This window comes from Chiloscyllium plagiosum, unplaced genomic scaffold (genome assembly GCF_037043375.1).
Source record: "Chiloscyllium plagiosum isolate Xiang-an unplaced genomic scaffold, Cpla_swu_hap1 HiC_scaffold_3, whole genome shotgun sequence".
Taxonomy (NCBI): domain Eukaryota; kingdom Metazoa; phylum Chordata; class Chondrichthyes; order Orectolobiformes; family Hemiscylliidae; genus Chiloscyllium; species Chiloscyllium plagiosum.
In genome coordinates, this window is record NW_028270141.1 from 41,893,750 (window position 1) to 41,916,163 (window position 22,414).

The following is a 22,414-nucleotide window of genomic DNA, read 5'->3' on the forward strand; positions in this document are numbered from 1 at the left end:
TGAACAGAAGTTTGCTCAAATACCTGTCGTGGTACTGTATCAAATGCCTTTTGGAGTTAACCCTCATTGGCTTTCTCTATCATTTGTTCAAAAGATTCTGATTAGATTAGATTCTCTACAGTGCAGAAACAGGCCCTTCGGCCCAACTAGTCCACACCAATCCTCCGAAGAGTAACCCACCCAGACCCATTTCCCTCTGACTAACGCACCTAGCACTCTGGACAATTTATCACGGCCAATTCACCTAACCTGCACATCTTTGGACGGTGGGAGGAAACCAGAGCACCCAGACACTGGGAGAATGTGCAAACTCCACACAGACAGTCGCCTGAGGCTGGAATTGAATGTGGGACCCTGGTGTGTGAGGCAGAGTGCTAACCACTGAGCCACCGTGTCGCGGTTAAACATTAATGTCCCTTAACACCTGTTTCTGTCCATGTTTTTAGTTTTGACCCAAATTATTGTATCTTGGATTCCCCATCACTGAGGTTAAAGGATTTATAATTGTAGGATTTATCTGTAAACCCTTTTTTCTAAAATAATATGCTCGTGTTTGCAATTCTCCTGTCCTTTTTCTCTTCCATGTGATCAAGTTATGGTCTGAGACTCTGGAATTCCCACACTCATTTCCCTTACCATCCTTGGATGCAACTCATCCGGGCCTGGTGTCTTATGAATTGTAACTACAAACAGTTTATCCTGCATCATTATCTTTTCAATTTTAACCCTTTCCAGTGTCATAATTGGTTGATACATGTAAATCAATGTACAATGTGTGAACTATCATTGATTTTATGAGTGGCAATAGCAATGTTAATGGGTTTTAAACAAGAGTTTGTTTCCTTTTGTTTTGTAGGATAGTCTTTCTGTTGTTTACAATCCAAGATGTCCTGCTCAATATACAATCTACGAGCCAGTTATTCGACTCAAGGGCCAAACGCGAACTATTTCATCACAAAGGCCATTTAGCTTGAAGAATATCCAAAGCAATGTAATGAAACCTCAGCAGCTAAAGAACTTGCAGCCTTTGGAGCATCAAGACCTTCAGCGTATCCTGCATAAAATTGGAGGAATTGGTGTGTTCATCTTTCTCTTTGCCAGGGTAAGAGATGGTCATTTTTGAGTTACTTAGCAATAGATGCTTCTCATGAACACCTTAGCAGCGCAATGATCCAAACATTACCCATTTTTGAAATGAGCCAGCTCCTGATTAGTAGACAGTTAATTGGTTTCAGATGAAATCACTGTAGAAATTAGAGTTAGATTTGGCTCGAATGAAGGCCTTTTTGGGGAGTAGTGGTAATGTCCGTACCTTGGACCAATAGACCTGTCTTCATGTCCCACCCGCACCAAAGATGTGTAATAACATCGTTAAAAAGGCTGATTAGAAAAGTAGGGTAGTACTCTTGGGTGCAGTGGTAATGTCCCTACCCTTGGACTGGGACTCAGCTTCAAGTTCCACCTACTCTTGAGGTATGTAATAACATCTCTGTACAGTTAGATTAGAAAAATATATTCAAAAAAACAAATACATTTTGGTTCTTCATGGGCCCTCTTGTAGCATTCCTACATGTGGACTGGGAGGCCCGGGTTGTAGTCTCACCTGATACAAAGTTGTGTAATAACATCTCTGAAAAGGTTTGAGAAAAATAGTTTGCAATTTGGTTCAGCATTTAAAAGGAGCAAAACAAACAATGTGGCTTGGGGGCTATTGTGATGTAGTGATAGTGTTCTACCTTGAGATCTGAAGGTCCAGGTTCAAGTCCTCTTCAGCAGGTTTATTAAAAGTATCTACAAAGTAGAAGACTGATGCTCTGCATGTAAATTGAACAGTGGGAAACAAGGATGATTCAGTGGTGGTAGTTAATAGGCGAAAATTGCCATGGGTGATTTGGTGATGGAAAAAGCCATCCAGTTTTGTGTGATAGCACTTCTGGATATAAAAAAAAACTTTGGCTCATTGGGCTCTTCTGATGCAATGGTTGTATCCTTACCTCTGAGCTAGGGCACTCAGGTACAAGTTCAAGTTCCACCTGCTCCAGAGATGTTTGTTTGAGCACCTTGACGCTCGCAAGGGAAAACTCAGGATTTCAACTTTTGAATGCTGTCCTCTCTACCAGTGGGTCAGAACAGAGTTTGGTTCAGTTGGACAAGTGGAACAACACAAGTTTGTAACATTTTGCAGCAGACAGGGACGATTTTGTCCAGTGAGCCTGTGACAGTCCATCCCATTCTCCGATGTTTTGATCTGAGGATGGAAAATTGGGAGCTTGCCATGTTCAGGTTTGTTCTGTGCACAAGCAAGACGTGTTAAGCTGTTCTAAGGTGCCAATGAAAAATGTGGGCAGGTGTTGCATGAGCAATGATGAAACTGGCTATCAGATGGATAGTGATCTCTCTTTTTTGATACTTAATGTGCATATTTATTAAGTATTTGATTGGAAAGACCCATATATATTTGCTTTCTTGCAGATTAATTTGGTAGCTATAAATCTGTGGCATGCTTACGTATGAACAAGCTGTCTGCATCTGTTCAAGTATCATGTGATATTTGGGTTAAAGGAAACAATGCAAAAGGTGCAGCATAGAAATTTCATTCCACTTTTATGTGCTTTGATTTTCAGTTATACCAGACCAAGTACCACATTAAGCTGACTTTTTGCCATTTGGCACGGGGTGTAAATGATTCTAGATTGGATTCAGGTAATGGATCTGGCAAGGTTAGATATAATTCTTGGTCAAAAAGGGGTCAAAGGATATGGGGAGAAAATGGGAGCAGAGTGCTGAGTTGGATGATCAGCCATGTCCATATTGAATGGCAGAGCAGGCTTGAAGGATGAAATGGCCTAGTCTTGTTACTTTGTGTTTCTGTGTCATACACTGATTTCACCCACTGGGAGCTGGGTCTAGTTCGAGCCTAGACACGGGGGATCTTTGGGATGAGGCACAGACCAAACTTTGACAATTCTCAGAAGGCTATTTGAGCCATACTTGTCATTGCAAGCAAGCTTGTTGTATGTATGTTACTCTACACATGCATCCATTTTGCATGGCACTTTGATACCAGAATTCAGGAGAACTAGTCTCAAAAACTAAATATTGAGCCCATCTGACTGATTAATATTTTGTTACTTGAGAAAAGAAAAGTATTGACTTTTACTTTTGCCAATTAAAAATTGTATGCATACAGATCAATAATTGTCTTTTTTTCTATTTGGAAGATTAATTATTTTCTTCTTCTCCAGTCTGTAGAGATTAGTAACTGTGAAAGGACCCAAGCTCTAGCATTGAAAATTGTACTTACTTTGACCAAGTATAACCAGCAAAGAGTCCAAGAAATGGAGAGCTGCCATGGCTATGCAATGATTCACCAAGTGCTCATAAAAATGAAATGTGTTGTAGGTTTCCATATCTTAAAGGTAAGTAATATTTTCTATATCTAGTCTCTTCCCTGTGATTAGTTTATCATTTGTTTCATTAAAATGTTGCAGAATTTCATGCAAAGTCTGGTAATGATGCACATTTTGCCTATTATTATGAAGGCTCAATCCATTAACTTGCATGTGTTCCCTTGAAGGATTTTGCAGTTCATTTTACCTTTAAGATCTAAGTCAGTTGCAATTATAGGCTGCATTGAGAGAGCAAATCTAAAGGTAAACCTGATTAGTTTCAAGACCCATTTCACAATGTGTAGAGATTTTAAGTTTGTTGTGTGGAGTAGAAAAGAATAATAATATAAAGTGATTTCTGGTTGATTTATTCGGGTTTCTGATTGACTTTGCACGCCTCTTTTGCTCTTCCTTTACCAAAGTTATCTTTCTGTTTTTGGTCTTCATGTGCTGAATCCCTAAGAATCATTGCTTATTAAATCTTGCAAGTCGCTGCCTCCTGTGTGTCATCAGAGATGTCCTGAACTTGAATTGGCTTGCTAAACATGAACAACACACAATCAATCTTATATTGACTATACTGTATATACCCAATCCTAACTGATGTATTTAAAAATGGTTGTCATGTTACTGATTTTATTCCTACTATCTCCTGATTTCTTCCTTTAAAATTTCAGTCACTTCCCATGAATGACAGCTTGTCTCTTTCAGCTTACTAACTTTGTGGATTTCTACCAAGATAATATGGTATGAATACAGGAATTTATGCATCTGCTTGAAGTATGTAATGTCTCTCCTCATCATTGTATATCATGCCAAATGTCCCAACTGATGCATCGAAGTAATCTCCAAAACCTAGTAATATCCTCTTAACTATAAGAACAATGTTTGATGCCACAAAAAGCTGCTGTGTTAAAAATAGCAAAGAGAAAGCAACATAAACCTTGAAACAGCTATTCAAAATTAATAGTTAGAAAACTAAATTATTTTAAAACACGCTGTGTCTTTGAAAAGAGGGCATTTTATCTGAAAGCCTTTTCACATTTTGTTAGCTTAAATTTACATTGGCTTGAGCCCAGAAAACAACCATAAATCCATGGCCTCTTAATGTGGACCATTTGGCTATTCTTCCTTCCAGAAATTCTTTACAACTAATCACAATTGAACAGAACATAACTCAATTTCTCAATCAAGTCAAAATTATTGATAATTAAAACAACGTTCTGTACTACTTGTGAGAAGTGAAAGATACTCCTGTGTGTAATATGACTGAGTACACTACTTATCATGTGTTGATCAGTCTCTCTGCTTTATCTCTCTTGTCTGCCTATCTCTTTCCAGCCTTCAATGTCATCATGTCTTTCTTTAGATAAGATGGCCAAAATTGTTCGCAGCATTCCAGGTGTGCTTTGTATAGTTTTACAAAGAACTCGTCTTCCTACCTCTCCCCAACCCTCCTTATTTTTAAACTCCACTCCCTGTGAAATACAAGCCAACAGTCTATTTATCTTCCCTGATACCTGTTCAAATACTAGGTTGTTGAGATTCATGCACAAAGACCTCCAAATCACTGTGTTGCAGGGTTCTGCAGTCTTTCATTATTTAATGTTATTCTGCAGTCTTATATTCTGCCTGTCAAAGTGCACAACTTCTCATTTTCACACATTTATATTCCATCTGTGAAATTTTCACCCACCAACCTGTGTATATCCCTTTATAGATTCTTTGTGTCATCCTTATTACTTGACTTCCCATCTATTTTTACAACATTCACAAATTTGACGATACAGGTCAGAAGTCCATTATACATACATCCAAAAACCGAAGATCCAAAATTCTAAGATCTTTTCAGAATTTTGCCCACACAGACCTGTCAACATGGTAAGAGTGGGTACTGCAAATGCTGGAGATTGGAGTCAAGATTAAAGTGGTGCTGGAAAGCACAGCAGGTCAGGCAGCATCTGAGGAGCAGGAAAATCGACGTTTTGGGCAAAAGCCCTTCAGGAATGTCAATATGCTGTTTTCTGGGAAGAAAATATTGCTTGGTCCAAAATGGCCTAAAAGTGAAGGGTTTTTTTCCCCAAAGGACCTGGACCTCATTATTATGAATCCAAAAACTGAAAATATCCTTTGTCCAAACCAGTTGGCCCCAAAGTTTTCAGATAAAGAATTCCTGACCTGTAATACCTTCAGTTCTGACACCTAGGTCGTGTTGCTTTCCTGACAACCTTTCCAACTCTCTCTACTGGTTAGCTAATCCTGTATCTCTGCTAATATGCTAGCCACAACTAGTATCCGCTCTTAACCAGCCTCATGTGTGATACCTTATTAAATGCCTTTTGAAAATACAAATCTATTACATCATTCCTACCCCTTTTATCTATCCTGCTTCTTACCTCAGTAACCAGCTGTGATTACCAGTGATAGATGTTAAGCCAATTGGCCTATTATTACTGGTTTTATGTTTCCTTTCCTTTTTGATTAAAAATGTTACATTGACAGTTTTCCAATCCTCAAGGATGTTTCCAAAATCTAAAGGTTGTTGAAAGTTTACTACCAGTGCAATCACTATCTCTGTAGCTACTTCCTTTAATTATCCTAGGATTCAAACCCTAATGCCCAGAGAGTTTATCAGCTTTTACGTCCATTAATTTCTGTACTTTTTTTTCTCTATTGATGGTCATTGTTTACTTCCTCCCCACTTTTGTTCCTTGATTATTTCTTTATTTTTGGAGTGCTATCAGAGCCATCTCCCCTGAAGGCTGATGCAAAGTAGTTATTCAACTCTCTGCCCTTACCTGGTTCCCCATTAATTATTTCTCAGTCTCATTTTCTGAGGGCCCTTTGTTCACTTTGACCTCTCATTTCCATTTTTTATGTATTTAGGAAAGTTGTTACTTTTTTTAAACACTGAATTAATTTTATCCTTTTATTTATTGGTAATTTTCTGGTCAATTTTAATACTGCACTAATGCTCTTCTGCTAATCTTTTCCGTATTGCATTTTATTTTTCTTAGTATTATTATCCTTAACTTTCTTAGTTAATCTGCTTGTTGATCTCCTTCATAGACTCCTCCTTCTTCAGATGGATATATTTTTATTGAAAATCATGAACTTTTTTAAATGTTTGCCATTTTTTTTTTGCTAACCTCTTTTTTCCATCCATTCCTGCCAACTGTGTCTTCATCCCTTATTTACATTTCTGACACCAGTTTCTCACACTCAAACTGAATGTTTGGTCTCTGTTTCCTTGGATAATGTTTTAGTCTGATGTTATGTATTAAACCTGCATTGTTGCATATTATCAAATCCAAAATTGAGAGATTGGGTCCATAACATTTTCCAGGAAACTGTCCCGAACGGACTGTATGAATTCTTTCTCTATCTGGCTGCCTTTGCCAATTTGATTTTCCCAATCTGCATGAAAGTTAAAGTCACCCACGACTAATAGTCTCCGGTTTGTACATGTCTTGATTCTCTCTCTCCCTCTGTCCCTACCTCTAGCCCCTGATGTATCACCCCAACTTGTGCTCTCCTCCCATCTTGCTGGTGCTCCCCAACTTCATTTGCTGTCATTCTCTCTCTCTCTGTCTGTGTCTCTCTCTCTCTGTCTCAAACTCCCCCCCTGCTTCCCCTATTTGCTCGCTCTTCTCCCCAACCCTCCCTATAGAACAGTACAGCGCAGAAATTGGCCCTCTGGTCCACCATGTCTGCCAACCATAGTGCCTTTTCGACTAATAACACCATAAATAAAGGAGAGGAAGTGGCCATTTGGTCCTTCGAGTCTGCTCCACTATGCAATTGCAGCTAATATGTTCCTCAGCCCTGTTATCCTGCTTTACCTTCTGCTATACCCCTTGATATCCTCAACTGATCAAGAATCTCTTTATCTCTGTCTTAAATATACAATGACTTGGCCTCCATGACCCTCTGTGGCAATGAGTTCCACAGATTATCAACCTTTGGCTACAGAAATTCCTCTTTATCTCAGTTCTAATGGGTCATCCCTTCACTCTAAGGCTGTGCCTTTTTGCTCCTGGTCTGTCCTCTGAGTGGAAACATCATTTCCACAACCACCTCTATTCAGGCCTCTCGCAATGTGTAAGTTTCAATTAGGACCCCATGCACCCCAAACTTCTGAACTCCATTGAGTACAGATCCAAAGTTCTCAACCACTCCTTATGTGTTAAGCCCTTCATCCTTGAGATTCTTGTAAACCTCCTCTGGATCCCCTATAAGGCCAGCACACCCTTCCTTGAATACAGGGCTCAAACTGCTCGCAATATTCTAAATGTGGTCTGACTGGAGCCTTTTACAGCCTCAGCAATACATCTGCGCTCTTGCATTCTACCCTCCTGAAATGAATGATAACATTATATTTCTGTTTCTAATTGCCAACTGAACCTGCATATTAACCTTAAAGTCCTAAATAAAGACTCTCAAGTCACTTTGTGCTTCAGATTTCCAAAGCCTTTCCTCATGTAGAAAGTTATCTATGATTCTATTCTTTCTACCAAGGTGCATCATCTCACACGTTCCCACATTGTATTCTATCTGCCACTTCTTTGCTGATTATCCCAGCCTGTTGAAGTTCTTTGGCAGCCTCCTTGCCTTCTCCCCACCTTGCCCCTTCGCTTTCCCCCACTTGCCCCTTCGCTTTCCCCCCCTTGCCCTTTCGCTTACCCCCCCTTGCCCTTTCGCTTACCCCCCCTTGCCCTTTCGCTTTCCCCCCCCTTGCCCCTTCGCTTTCCCCCCCTTGCCCCTTCGCTTTCCCCCCCTTGCCCCTTCGCTTTCCCCCCCTTGCCCCTTCGCTTTTCCCCCCTCTCTCCCTCCCTTGGTGCTAAGGATTCATTTATGACCCAAGATATACTGATTGCCATTTCAATACTACTTTTATCAGACATAGGTCATAATAGAAACAAATTAAGTTATGTGTTATTTAATTGAAATGTGGAAAGGTAGAACAAGGGGAAGAGTTTGAGAATAACTAAGTTGACAAGGCATGCTTGATGCACAGAGGGAGGGAGATGTGAAATGTAAATTTTAAACACAGTAATCAAGAGGCAATTGAAAAACATGACAAATTCATTGCGAAGCAAGGCAATTTACCTTCCCGAAGCTTTGTACAGGCAGCAACCAGCATCTGCAAGGCTCACACTGTGGAGACAAGATTCTCCTGGAACCAAGTATGTTCTGAAATTACTTTGACCACTAAAAAATGCCTCGGTGATTTTAATGTATTACTAATCCCATGATGCCATTCCTTTCTCCTGTAAGTGCTAGGTGGAGATTTTATATGTCCATTTTGAGAATAAAGGAAACAGTGGTCATCTGTTTTAGCATATGGCCCTTAAAACATTTTATAGCATCTATATTTTTAAACTTGCTCTGCTGTCTTGTGTAGGGAATATTTAATTTTATATGCTGCTAGTTGTGGTCGTATACAGACAGATGTATATTGAATTGCTAACTTAATGCTTTTAAAACTGTATTTCAGGCTTTACTTGATGGATGCTGCAGTGCTCCAATTCTTAAGTTTAACGAGTCCACAGGGCAATTCGAAATTGATACAGAATCAATTGCTGTGATCCAGGATGTGAAACTGCTGTCTGAATTGTTATTGGATTGGAAGATTTGGTCTAAAGCACAGGTTTTTATCCCTCCTGCTGTTCAGATTTTTATTTGTTTCTATCACTATTAAGTACTGAATTGGAAAGAGGGCTTCCTAATTTGAAAGAACAACAATTGTGAAATGATACTGTCAACAAGAGGAAGAAAGTCCACTTAAGAACTTAAATGGACAAAGTTGAGATTGGTTGCTCATTCTGTATAACATGCGGTTATCCAGTTCCTGATGCAGTATTTTTAAGAAAAATTCTCACAACACACCTTTATTGATTTGCTCTCATTTAAACAAAAGTTTTGTTTTGAATGCTTTGATTAGATTAGATTAGATTACTTACAGTGTGGAAACAGGCCCTTCGGCCCAACAAGTCCACACCGACCCGCCGAAGCGTATTCCACCCAGACCCATACTCCTACATTTACCCCTTCACCTAATACTACGGACAATTTAGCATGGTCAATTCACCTAACCTGCACATTTTTGGATTGTGGGAGGAAACCAGAGCACCTGGACGAAACCCACGCAGACACGGGGAGAATGTGTGGAGTTTGCACAGTCAGTCGCCTGAGTCGGGAATTGAACCCGGGTCTCTGGCGCTGTGAGGCAGCAGTGCTAACCACTGTGCCACCGTTGGGTTGTTGTGTCATTAGATGTCACTTGGTTCCATAGATCAGTGATCCTGAGGGAGGGTAAAATCTTTCAATTTGGTGAGTAGTCAGGTTGTGACCGTAAGTGAGGCAGATAACTGGGGCTGCTCCTGCTGTCCCTCACCATCGCTTCATTCAGGTTCAAAGCAGGTAGCAGCATTTAGGTGGGGCCTCTCGGGTTCTTGAAAGGTTCCCGCCTCAGGCGGTGCAGCAGCTGGGGAAAGCTGGGTGAGTGCGACAATGGTGTGTCACCGATGAGTGACAACCAGGGAGGAAAATTCCTCTTTATCAGCCTCAGCCTCCTTAACCACCTCAATTGCCGACTCGTCCTCGTCCTCGTCCTCAGCTGCCTTCCTATCAACCTCCTCATCATCTTCCCCAACTCCACCTCCATCCCTATCCTCAGCCAGTGCAAAGGGAAGCAACTTCAGGCCTGCTTAACGGCTGTGATGGATGTCGTGGGGGCCATCTGTGCATTCACTTCATTGATGTCACTGAGCCTGGAATGCAAGTTTTCTTATTGCACCAGGGTAGCTGCCAATATTATGTATTTTTGTTTTGTAAATAGAATGGTGTCTGGGAAATGCTGATGGCAGCTCTTGAAGTGCTCATTAGAGTCCATCATCCAAAGCAGATGTTCAATGTCAAGCAGCTTCTAAAGGCACAAGTGGTTTATCGCTTCCTTTTAACATGTCAAGTTCTTCAGGTATGAACTGTATTTATCTAAATTTCCACTTCTCTACCCTCCCAATGTCGTCCTACTCTCTTCATGCAGGACTCTGCTAGGGTACATTTATAAAGTGGTGGTACCTTTTGATGTTTTATCCAAGTGAGCATTTTCCAAGTAAACAATAAAGGTTAACAGGTCTTTAATTATGGAAAGCATAACGTCTTCTCCTGATAGTCACCAAGTTGATTAACTAACATGGGTCACTAGATAGTAATTATGAATGGGAGCCTGGCATATTTAGCTTTTGTAATCCAGGGTTAGAATTCCTTACCTAGCTGAAGTCAGTAAACTGGGAAAGAGTGAAGCAAAAAGCAGCATGGGATATCCTTTGTATGACAGAGTACAAGAACCTCTTGTTAAATAATTAATAGGATCTCTCGGTTCATTTGTCACAAGGTTCAAGTATAATTAACTTAAACTGAAGAGAGATAATAAAACTGCATTTTTATTATAATAAGTATGCTGTGATACTGAGGGTTTTATGGCAATTAAGTCTTCCAACTTGGCTGCAGCTGATGTAGCATTCTATCCTTTCCCTCTTTCACCTGGAAGTTCAGTATTTCCAAGTGAACTAGCAGAACTGAACTTGAAAACTAGTGGAACTTTAACATCTTTATTCCCATGTTCAAGATATTCTTGACAACAGAAGTTTGCTAAAAGTCAGAACATAGTAATTTTATTGTAAATATGTAGTTTCTAAGATGCCTCAAAAATGCTGATGTTGAAGCGGTTACCAGTTTGATCATCTGGCCTTAAGAAAAAGGACAGCTATTAGTTTAACATAATACAGTACATGTTCCATCTACAGGCAATTACCAAAGCACAAGTTTCTCTTCAGAAACTAGACAATCCAAACTCTGTCACATAAAGTTTATACCTTACAATGGTGCTGATGCATCTTCAGAAATATAGACTTGGATTTTCACTAAATTAAGGAGCCTTTAAAAATGATGGGCAGGTCCCAATTCCAAAATTCCTGACTTCATTCCCAGGATTTCCCATTTTCAGGAGTACCTTTTAATGTCCAGGCTAATTTGGGTTACATGCCCACAGCTAGCACTCGTGACATGATGTATTCTTTCTCAATTTTTATCGAGTTGAACTAGCTTTTTAAAGAGTCTTAGTTCATGACTTGTCATTGTTTGCTCCACCTCAACAGAATCATGAGCCATCATTTATATGGGAAACGTTTTGAAAGGTGAGTTTAAATGTCCTTCTCATGCAGTCCCATGCCTCCCCTAAGGACCCTCTTGGTCCTCTATTCCCAGGTAACCCCCATTCCTCAAACAACTCGTAATCGCCCAATTTTCACCCCTACCACCAACATGCAAGGGGATATGGCATTTCCTTTCACATTCATCCACTATATACTATATAGAAACAATGAAGCCCAATGGTGGGGTTGGATGTGGGGGGTGAAAAGCTTTTAAAAAAAACTCTTGCCTAAAAGACCAGAAATCAGTATTCTTTTGAAACACCTGAGCTCGCTCTTGATAGACAGCATTGCAAAAATGAAGTACAGTAGGGATCAGATAGCCAATGTTTATTTACTTATGGTTAAGGTTTCAAGTGCAGCTATTGAAATGTTAAGTGTAAATAATATTTTCTTAACTTGTAGTAGAAATGAAGTTTTTTTCAGTATCATGGAAAGATATTGGTGATCTTACTGCCACTATAATGACCATCGTTCCGATACATTTTATCGTGGATAAATGGGAATGCCGTGGCCTGGCATGAGCCTGTAGGTTGTTAATGATATATATCTTGGCATGGAGAAACATAAAGGGCTGTGAGCACTGTTTGGGAGGCATAAATGGCATATGGGCAGTAAAGGAATGTGAGGGGTAAGGAGGGCTTTTCTGTTGTTATTATAACTGAGATAAAGTTCCATAGCACCAAGGTGGACCACGCAAACAGCCACTGTTTGTACCTAACAGCCATAGCTGCCTCTGAATATTTTACAAAATTGGTGGCCCAACTGCAGCCCAGCCCAGCTTTGATGTCATCAGTTTCCTAAAACCTATCTTGAATTTGCTCATTGACTAAGCTTCCAAAGTCCATGCATGGTAAAGAATTCCAAAGATCTCCTACACTTGGTATGAAAAAAAATTATCTCACCTCAATATTAAATGGCTTGCCTCTTATTCTGAGATGATGTCTCCTGACTCTGGAACACTCCCTCCCACCAACACCATTTGCCTTCCAGGTTGATTGCTGCACCCATATGTTAGCTTTCAGTGACTTATAAACAAGGATAACCGGATCTTTACTCCGTTGTCAATATGTCCTATAATAATAAACACTTTACCCCTAATAAAGCATATTAACATTTTAAACAAGCTGAAATTTATGTAGGATGTCAGTACTGAGGTCTTGGATGGAAAAGAAGACACAAATGTCACTACCCAAATTAGGTACAGGAAAGATTCTATTTCGGGTAAATATCATTTTTCTTTGGACCACACAAAAGGTTTTATTTTGCATAATGTTATGCAACTTACCTATGTTTTGTTTCTTCAATTTGCTTTCTCAGGAACACCGAGATGAACATTTGACATCTATCCCTCGGGAAGTCTGTAGATCGTTTGTGAAGATCATTGAGGAAGTACTTGGTTCACCACCAGATCTGGAATTGTTGAAGCTGGTTTACAATTTTCTGTTGGCAGTACATCCTCCCACTAACACCTATGTTTGCCACACCCCACCAGGCTTTTACTTTTCCCTCCATATAGGTGAATGGAATGCTTACTGCTTTTAATCAGTTTAACGTGCACATCCAAGCATAAAGGGCTTTGGTGTGGAGAGTCAATTCTTTGATTCGCATTCCCACACACAGCATCCACATAGATTGCTTCATAACAGTCACTTTACTGACAAATCACTCACATGGAACATGTTAAAATATTTCACTGTGATACGTACTATGCAAATGAAAATAGTTGATTCTTTTTTAGTAATATGTACCATAAAATGAGTTAGAGATTGTTAAAACCTTTTCTATATGGAAATTTCTTTAATGATATCTAAATTTGCTATTAATCTAACACTGAAATGAGGGGCCATATCATTTCTTCATGAGATTTCACTACTAGCATATCTATGCTTAAATTATTTATCTGAAATTTTTCCTTTTATTATTTTTAGCAGGGCTCTTAAACTGTTAAAACTAAATGGATTAACTCCTTTGCTAAGAAAATATCAGGGAAGCATTTTAAATGCTTCAGTTAGCACCGCTGCTCAAATATCAGTGCATGATTTCAAGGCAAAAGGGTTAATTGAGTTTGAATATTTTAAATTCAATTCATTCATATTTTTGATCAATTTGAAATCCAATGATTGTTATTAGTGCAATTGATATGTGTAAAATGGCACCTCAGTTCAAAACATTCTATTATTACACTTATCTATAAGCTAATTTCAAAAGTAGAGTATTAAGCACCTTGAGTTTTTTAGCTCTAAAAGTGCTGTACAAATGTCATAGGAAAATCAATTTATTTGTAAAGCACTTCACTTCTCTTAAGTATCTCATGGAATTAATGTGAATATAAGTGACATACTTCTAGATGGCCAAAAAACTATCTTCTAAACAGTTATTTTCTTAATATTGAATTGAAGACAGTCTGCTTTGTGTTAGGGGAATTCTTGTATGTGTAATCAGAACCTTTGCTTCATCACTAGTCACAGACAGGTTCCTCTGTTTCTTGAGAAGATTAATTGCCTTCTCCTTAACCATTTTATTTTTGTCTCTAACGTAAACTAATTCTACATCTCAAAGTCCGGGTCCATGTTGCAAAGTTATAATTGAATAATTCTGATGCCTGTAGAAACAAATCCCTCCTTAACAATACTTAGGTTTTTTTTGGACTTAGAGCCTTTTCCTTGTAGTTTTCTGGCTCAGTGTTGCCAAGTTAAAGGTTTTCACAAAACAACTTGCAGAATAGGAACTGCCATAATGGAGGTCATGTGGTACATCAAGACACATTCAGGCAAACCACTAAAATAAGCATCAGTGATAGTATATTTTTGTTGGAGGCAGATTTTACCTGCTCTAACCAGTCATGAAACTCATTCTTTGGTTATGCTTGGAGTAGATATTTATTCAAAATTGTGAATGATTTCACATATTATTTCATATTGAACACTGGTCGAAAATGATGTGTATTTTGTACTGTATATGTATGTAAATAATATGTGGAGGAGTTTTAATAGATACTTTATATGGAAGATTGTTATAACTGTGAATAATGTAGAATTTGGTCTGTTGTAGAATGCTTTACAATCATTAAAACAATAAATGAAATTTATTTTGACTTTCAGATGGTAAGATCTTTGAAGAAAAGGTCAAATCAATCCGGTATATGCGGCATTCTAACAGTAGTGGGAAGCCTAAGGAAAGTCCTGGCTTTCTTTCTCCATCTGCTTTCATCGCTATCCCAGCAAATGGTAGGCAATTGTTCAAAATGACTTATGAGTTAGTTTACTTAGTTATCTGCTATTGTAATTACATTAATATGCACCTCTTCTGTATCATGGTTGTAGCCAAGGAAGTTAGGTCCAGAGCAGGTGTTAATGTCAGAGCATATATGGTGGGGAGGCAGTGGTATTATGATAATGTCACTAGACTAGTAAATCAGAGTTTAAGGTTAATATTCTGAGGGCATAGGTTCAAATTTTATTTCAATAAAAATCTGGAAAGAACTAACCTAATGGTGACAGTGGATCACTGTCAGTTATAATAAAAGCTCATCTGGTTCACTAATGTCCTTTAGGGAAGAAAATCTGCTATCTTCACCTGCATGTGACTCCAGACCCACAGCAATGAAGTTGACTCTTAACTGCCCTCCAGGCAATTAGCCCGGCATTTATTGACCTATCTAGTGATGCCCACATCCTGAGAACAAATAATAAAGAAGTTTGCTCACGAAAAACACAATCTAAAGCACCAGGCACTTGGGCCTGTGTAATGAACAATCAGAAACCAAAGGAAGACTGAATTTATGGTTTCAAATTGTTGAATTCAGTGTGGACTGCAGAAAGCTCGAAAGTGCCTAATTGGAAAATTAGATTTCTTCAGCTTGTGTTGGGCTTCACTGGAACACTACAGCAGACCTATAGAATCATAAAAATGTTCAGCAGGGAAACAGACCCTTCGGTCCAACTCATCCATGCCAACCAGATATCCCAGCCCACTTTAGTCCCACCTGGCCTATATCCCTCCAAACCCTTTCTATTCATATACCCATTCAGATGCCTTTTAAATGTTGCAATTGTACCAGCCTCTGCCACTACTTCTGGCAGCCCATTTCACACGTGCCCCACTCTCTGCGTGAAAAAGTTGCCCCTTAGGTCTCTTTTATATCTTACCCCTCTCGCCCTAAACCTATGCTCTCTAGTTCTGGACTCCCCCACCCCAGGGCAAAAACCTTGTCTATTTACCCTATTAATGCCCCTCATGATTTTATAAACCTCTATAAGGTCCCCTCAGCTCTGATGCTCCTGGGAAAACAGCCCCAGCCTATTCAACCTCTCCCTATAGCTGAAATCCTCCAACCCTGGCAACATCCTTGTAAATCTTTTCTGAACCCTTTCAAGTTTCACAACATCCTCCCAATAGGAAGGAGACCAGAATCGCAGAAGAGTGAGCATGAGAGCAAGATGTTATGTTAAAACGATAAGCAACTGGAAGGTCAGTCACGCTTGTGTGGACCGAGTGGAAGTGTTCCTCAAAGTGGTCATCCGCTTTGACTTTCATTTCTATAGTGTATAGATGACTGCATTGTGAGCAGCAAATACAATTGACTACCACTCCTTCCTTTGGAAAGTGTGTTTGGGGCCTTGGACAATAAGGAGGATAATGATTACTAAGAGAGGGGGTTCAAATTTCATGGAATTGCATTGAAAGGTGCAATAGGAGAGGGATTGGATGTTGGAGATAACAGCAGCTGACCAGGGTTTCCTGGATAGAATAGTCCTTTTAAAATGCTGAGAAGGGAGAGGAGGGAAAGATATTTTTGGTGATGATGTCATGCTGGAGGTAATGGAAATGGCAGAGGATAACATTTTGAATGCAGAGGCTTCTGCGATGGAAAGTCATGAGGAACCTTGTTGGTGTTAGGGAAGGGAGTGGAAAGCATGACAGAAGTGTGGGAAATGGGTTGAACTTGGTTGAGGACGCTACTCCCCACTAAAGTGGAGAAATTCTCAGAAGAAACCGAAACATGTCAAAAGTATTCTTATGGCAGGTTGCATTATTGGATTGCATGCAGTGAAGACCAGCTAAAAGGACCTGTATGACATTTTGATTAAACTATTGACAGCAGTAGCAAGAGGGATTAAAAGCATTTATTACTTAAAGGTATTTGCGTTTTGCTACTTTCGTTCCTTACAATTTACTCTGCCACCATGCTATTGACATGGAACCTACAACAAAAATTATTAGCCCTCCTGCACCTTACTCAAGTGGCTAATCGTCCTAGATTTTTTTTTAGTCAACATGTTCAGACATATTATGATACACCATTGGAATGGGTAGGATTTGAACCCAGACCACCTAGTCCAAGGGTAGCTTTGCACCCATTTTGCCACACAAGCCATCTCATAGAATCCCCACAGAGTGGAAGCAGGCCAATTGAGTCCACGTCAACCCTTCGTATAGACAGCCACTCGATGGTGGAATCAAACCTAAGCCCCTGGCACTGTCGAACAGCAGTGCTAACCACTGATCCACCGTGTTGCTAATGGTTAATCTTTCTGTGTGAGATCGGATCATGAGTTGCTGTTGGCTTTTCCACTATTGGTGCATAATAGCATAAGATTTGGGATTAGAAATTGGGCATTTAATCAATCAAGTCTACTTCACTATTTAATTAGATCATGGTTAATCTGATAGTCCTCAACTCCACTTTTTGGTTTTTCCCCATAATCCTTGACTTATTTACCAATTGAAAAATATCTATCTCAGCCTTGAACATACTTAACAACACAGCCTCAACAGCCCTGTGCAGTGGAGAATTCCACAGATTCACTACCCTTGAAGAAATTCCTCCTCATGTCTGTTTTGAGATTATACCGAGGGGAAACAATTTGTCTGCATCTACCTTGTCAAGTCTCCTGAGAATCTTGCATGTTTCTATAAAATCATGTCTCATTCTTCTATATTTCGATGAGTATGAGACAAATCTACTCAGCCTCTCCTGATAAGACTGTCCCTTCATACCTGCTATCAGCCTAACGAATCTTCTCTGGGCTGCCTTCAGTATTAGTATACCTTTCTTTATGAAAGCTGGGCTCAACCCTTCATTTTCAACAGTATTTGCCAGGACCTGAAATGTAGATATTAGATTGGAGCAATAAAGCCAAAGTGGAACCCTTTTGCTGCCATTCTGCCTCAGATTTCCAACCTCAACACCAAGTAGAAATCAAACCTAGGGCCTTCTGTTTTGTCTAATTAAACACTACATGATGTGAGGCTTTCATCAACCTAAGCATCAAAGGAACTCAGCAATTTCATATATAAGGATACCGTGCCTGTAAGTCAGGTAACATCTTCACTGCATACGTCCTCAGAGATGTCAACAGATTTTTCTTCTGTCCTTTAAATTGTAATATAGTTAGTATGTAAAGGTTCCAGGATAGTCACAAATCAGAATATAGTTTGGTTGTTTCATTATTAATGAGTAAAAATAGGAAAAAAGAGGCAGGATATTCCAGGGGCCTATAATGTGGTCCAGTTTGACTGCAATTGTCAAGCCTTAACAGCAGCTTTGGCCAGTGAAGCTGTTCACTGGTAGAAACATGTTATGAAAAGGAAAGCAAGTTGTTAATATGTCTGTTTTTGAGATACTCCATAAAAGATTTCTGGTACTGTCTTTGGGTCATCTGTCATTTCATGGCATACTTTTCACAATAGTCGTATCATTTGAGAATTGGAATTGTGGCATCATAAAACAATTTTAGATATGTGGATGGAAAAAAGCTAATTCAGTTTTTCTTGGAGTAAGTGTTGTAAAAATAACATGGGAAAAATAAATAGTTTAGTAAAATGAATAAACTGAATTTCTGCCTTGTCTTATTAAATCATAATACATGTACACCTTCATTAATTTTGTAACAATCTGATTTTGTTTTTCTGCATTTCCAGAAGATAAAAAAAACAGCACATTTAACTATCCAAAGCAGGAGTCTCCTTTATTACCAGTATATGAGCAGTACTCCCAGAGTCTACCAGTGACCCCTTCTACCTCACCGCAAGTGCGAATCCGAAGACTGAGACCAAGAAACTTTGGTGACTCACAAGAGGTTCCAGAGTGTGAATCTGACAGCCTTGGCTTTTTACCAGAGTATACCCCTAAAATGAGCACTTTGGGAACTTTGAAAAATGCACAAGATGAAATGTACCTCAGCAGCTGTGAGTCAGCAAAAGCTGTGTGTGAGTCTGCAAGGGGATCTTCTGCCCGAGGTGATGCAGATGGTCATGTACAGGATTCTTTTGAATCTGTGGTACAGTTGGATAACCTGGCAAATTTGGTTGCTAGTCTTGGATGTGAGCATATTTCAGATGAAAGCACCAACATTTCATCAGCTTTAGAACCAGAACTGAAGCAGGAAGGAGGCGGTGATGAAGGATTAAATCGACCTGATAGTCTCCGAGGATTACAGACATTCCAAAAAAGTCAGAGTAATTTTACCAGCCTGGGATTAGCGTTTCCTTCCCAAAATGGATCGTTAGTTATGTCACGTTTGCCAAGTTTAGCTGACAAGAACTTGATTCCTGAGGAATGGGAGAGTTTTGGCATTTCTCCTCTCTATGAGCGACCCTATAATGAAACTGAGACTACTGCAGAAAGGTAATCGTTGTTATTCTTTAAGCTATCATGTTTTTAAAAAGTTACAATACTATATCTTTTAGCCATTAAGAGTTTACTATGGCAATTCCTTTTATCTTATGTCAGGGGAAAGCTCTTTTACCATGTACAACCCTACTTTTAATGTGTTCTTGGGATGTGTGTGTTGTTGTCAACATTAACATTTATCACCAATCCCCACTTAACCTAGAGAAAGTGGTGGTGTGCTGATTTATTGACCTGCTATAGTCCACGTAAGTCATAAACCTTATTGAGCCGAGCAACTCTTGATGAGAAGGTAGCCATGTGGTATCCTATTGGGCTGATCCTAAGGCTGCTATTGTATTAAATTATAAAAACACATGGGTAAAACCAGCCTATTTTGCCACACTCTGTCCTGGTTTGGAAAGGTATCTGACTTCTACCTCTTTCTTATAGTCCTGTGTCTGCAAGACAGCACATAAAGTCCTGCCTGCATCCTTGTTAGTTTGTGCACATTGACCAAAATAATTTAGAGTCAAACAAACCTAGTCGGGGAAGCTTTAAACTAACTTGGCAGGGGTGTGGTCGGAATCAGAATGTCAGGTCAGAAGATGCAGCAGTTGGTGTAAAGGTAGATGTGACGAGCAGAGAGACTGTGAGGAAGGGTAGACTAAAATGGCAAGAGGATGGGAGTTCAGGCAAAAAGGCAGAAGGAAGAAAAGTTAGGAAAGAAAAAAGTAAAATTATGAAACAGAATCATTTGCAAAAGACAGGAAGGTTTTCCCGTTAGAACCTAGCAATGAGTATAAGGGCACTTCATCTGAATGCCCGTAGTATTCAAAAGTAGATGAACTTGTGCAAATCGGTACAAAGGGGTATGATTTAGTAGCCATTACAGAAACATGGTTGCAGGTTAGTGATGACTGGGATTTAAATACCCAAGGGTCTTAGGTAATTAGGAAAGATAGGCAGGAAGGGAAAAGGGAGGTGAGGTTGTGCTCTAATTAAGGATTGGGATGTTAGGGAGAGACGATATAGGATCTAAGGAGCAAAATGTTGCATCCATTTCACTGGAGATGAGGAATAGTAAGGCGAAGAAGTTACTGGTGGGAGTAGTTTATAGGCCACCCAATAATAACAGTACAGTAGTACAGGCAATCAATCAATAAATATCTGACTCGTAAGAATGGAAAGGTGGTAGTCATGGGGGACTTTAAATGCACATTGATTAACCGAATCAAGTCGTTAGAGGCAATGTTGAAGAGGAGTTCGTAGAACTCATCCGTGATAACTTTCTTGAACAGCATGTTACCGAACCTACAAGGGAACATGCAACCTTAGATTTGGTCCTGTGTAATTAGACAGGTAAAATTAATGATCTCGTAGTTAAGGATCCTCTCAAAGAGTGATCACAGTATGATTGAATTTCGGATACAAATGGAAAGTGAAATAGTATTATCTGAAACAAGGGTGTTATGTTTAAACAAGGGAGGAAGGAGTTGCCTGAATTAGGCTGGCAACACGGGTTATATGGTTGAACAGTTCAGGAACAGTGGAGGATTTTCAAAGTGATTTTTCACATTGCTCAAAGAAAGTATATTCTGGTCAAAAACAAGAATAGCAAGAATAGGAAGAGCCAGCCTTGGATAACAAAGGAAATAAAGGAAGACATCCAATTAAAAGCTCCAGCTTTACAAAAGGGTAATGGGAAACAGGAAGATTGGGAAAACTTTAAAAAGCAACAAATAATCATGAGGCAAGCAATAAAGAAAGGAAAGATAGATTATGAATGCAAACTAGCACAGAATATTAAAACAGGTAGGAAAAGGTTTAGCCACCATTTTCTGTTTTATATATTTATAAAGTGGATGTAGGTGCCTTGCAGGATAAGAAAGGGGAATTAATTTTTTTTTGACTTAGTGTGGAAACAGGCCCTTCGGCCTAACAAGTCCACACCGACCCTCCGAAGAGCAACCCACCCAGACCCATTCCCTACATTTATCCCTTCACCTGACACTACGGGCAATTTAGCATGGCCAGTTCACCTAACCTGCACATCTTTGGACTGTGGGAGGAAACCAGAGCACCCGGAGGAAACCCATTCAGACACTGGGAGGATGTGCAAACTCCACACAGACAGTTGCCCGAGACGGGAATTGAACCCAGGTCTCTGGCGCTGAGAGGCAGCAGTGCTAACCACTGTGACGCCTACCACTGTGCAGCATTGGGTAATGCTGAAAGGGTTGAGGCATTGAATAACTATTTTGTGTCAGTCTTTACAGTGGAAGATGTGTCTAACATGCCAAAAAATGATGATAAGGACACAATGGGAGATGAAGACCTCAAATCAATTGTTATCACTAAAGGGGTAGTGTTGAGCAAACTTGAGTCCCCTGGTCCTGATGGAATGCACCCCAGGGTGCTGAAAGAAATGGCAGAAGTTATAATAGATGCGTTAGTGGCAATTTACCAAAATTCACTGGACTCTGGGCAAGTCCAGGTGGACTGAAAGACAGCGAATGTTGCACTGCTGTAGGCAAAAGGCAGATAATTGTAGGTCAGTTAGCTTAACATCTTGTAGGAGGGAAAATGTTGAATGCTATCATTAAAGAAGAAATAGAGAGATATTTGGATGGAAAGGGTTCCAACAAGCAGACGCAGTATGGATTCAATAAAGGGAGGTCGTGTTTGACAAATGTACTGGAGTACTTTGAGGATGTAACAAGCATCGTGGATGTTGTATACTTGGATTTCTAGAAGGCGTTCGATAAGTTGCTGCATAAAAGAGCCATCCTTAAGATAAGAATGCATGGAGTTGCAGGGAATGTATTAGCATGGATAGAGGACTGGTTAACTAATAGAAAGCAGAGAGTTGGGATAAATGGGTGTTTCTCTGGTTGGAGATCAGTGGTGAGTAGGGTGCAGCAGGGGTCAGTTTGGGTCTGCAACTGTTCACGGGATAATGAATGGAACGTATCCAGGTTTGTTGATGACACTAAATTGAGTGCAAAAGCTAACTGTGCAGATGATGTGGTGGGTCTGCAAAGAGACTTAGATAGGTTAAGTGAGTGGGCAAGGGTCTGGTAGTTGGAGTACAATGTTGGTAAATGTGAGATTATCCACTTTGGAAGTAACAATAGGAGGTCAGAGTATTATTTAAATGGTAAAAGATTGCAGAATGCAGTTGTACAGAGGGA

General features: G+C 39.7%; 1 protein-coding gene across 3 annotated transcripts in view; it reads left to right on the plus strand.

Annotated features, from left to right (window-relative positions):
• lyst (lysosomal trafficking regulator) overlaps positions 1-22,414 on the plus strand; it is a 360,509-nt gene that overhangs the window by 224,847 nt on the left and 113,248 nt on the right. For all 3 annotated transcript variants that reach the window (XM_043680014.2, XM_043680023.2, XM_087978632.1), the window contains 7 exons: positions 857-1,102; positions 3,246-3,419; positions 8,887-9,039; positions 10,231-10,368; positions 12,926-13,124; positions 14,710-14,835; positions 18,533-19,238. In XM_043680014.2, coding sequence (XP_043535949.2) covers positions 857-1,102; positions 3,246-3,419; positions 8,887-9,039; positions 10,231-10,368; positions 12,926-13,124; positions 14,710-14,835; positions 18,533-19,238 — 1,742 coding nt within the window. The remainder of the gene's footprint in view (positions 1-856; positions 1,103-3,245; positions 3,420-8,886; positions 9,040-10,230; positions 10,369-12,925; positions 13,125-14,709; positions 14,836-18,532; positions 19,239-22,414) is intronic.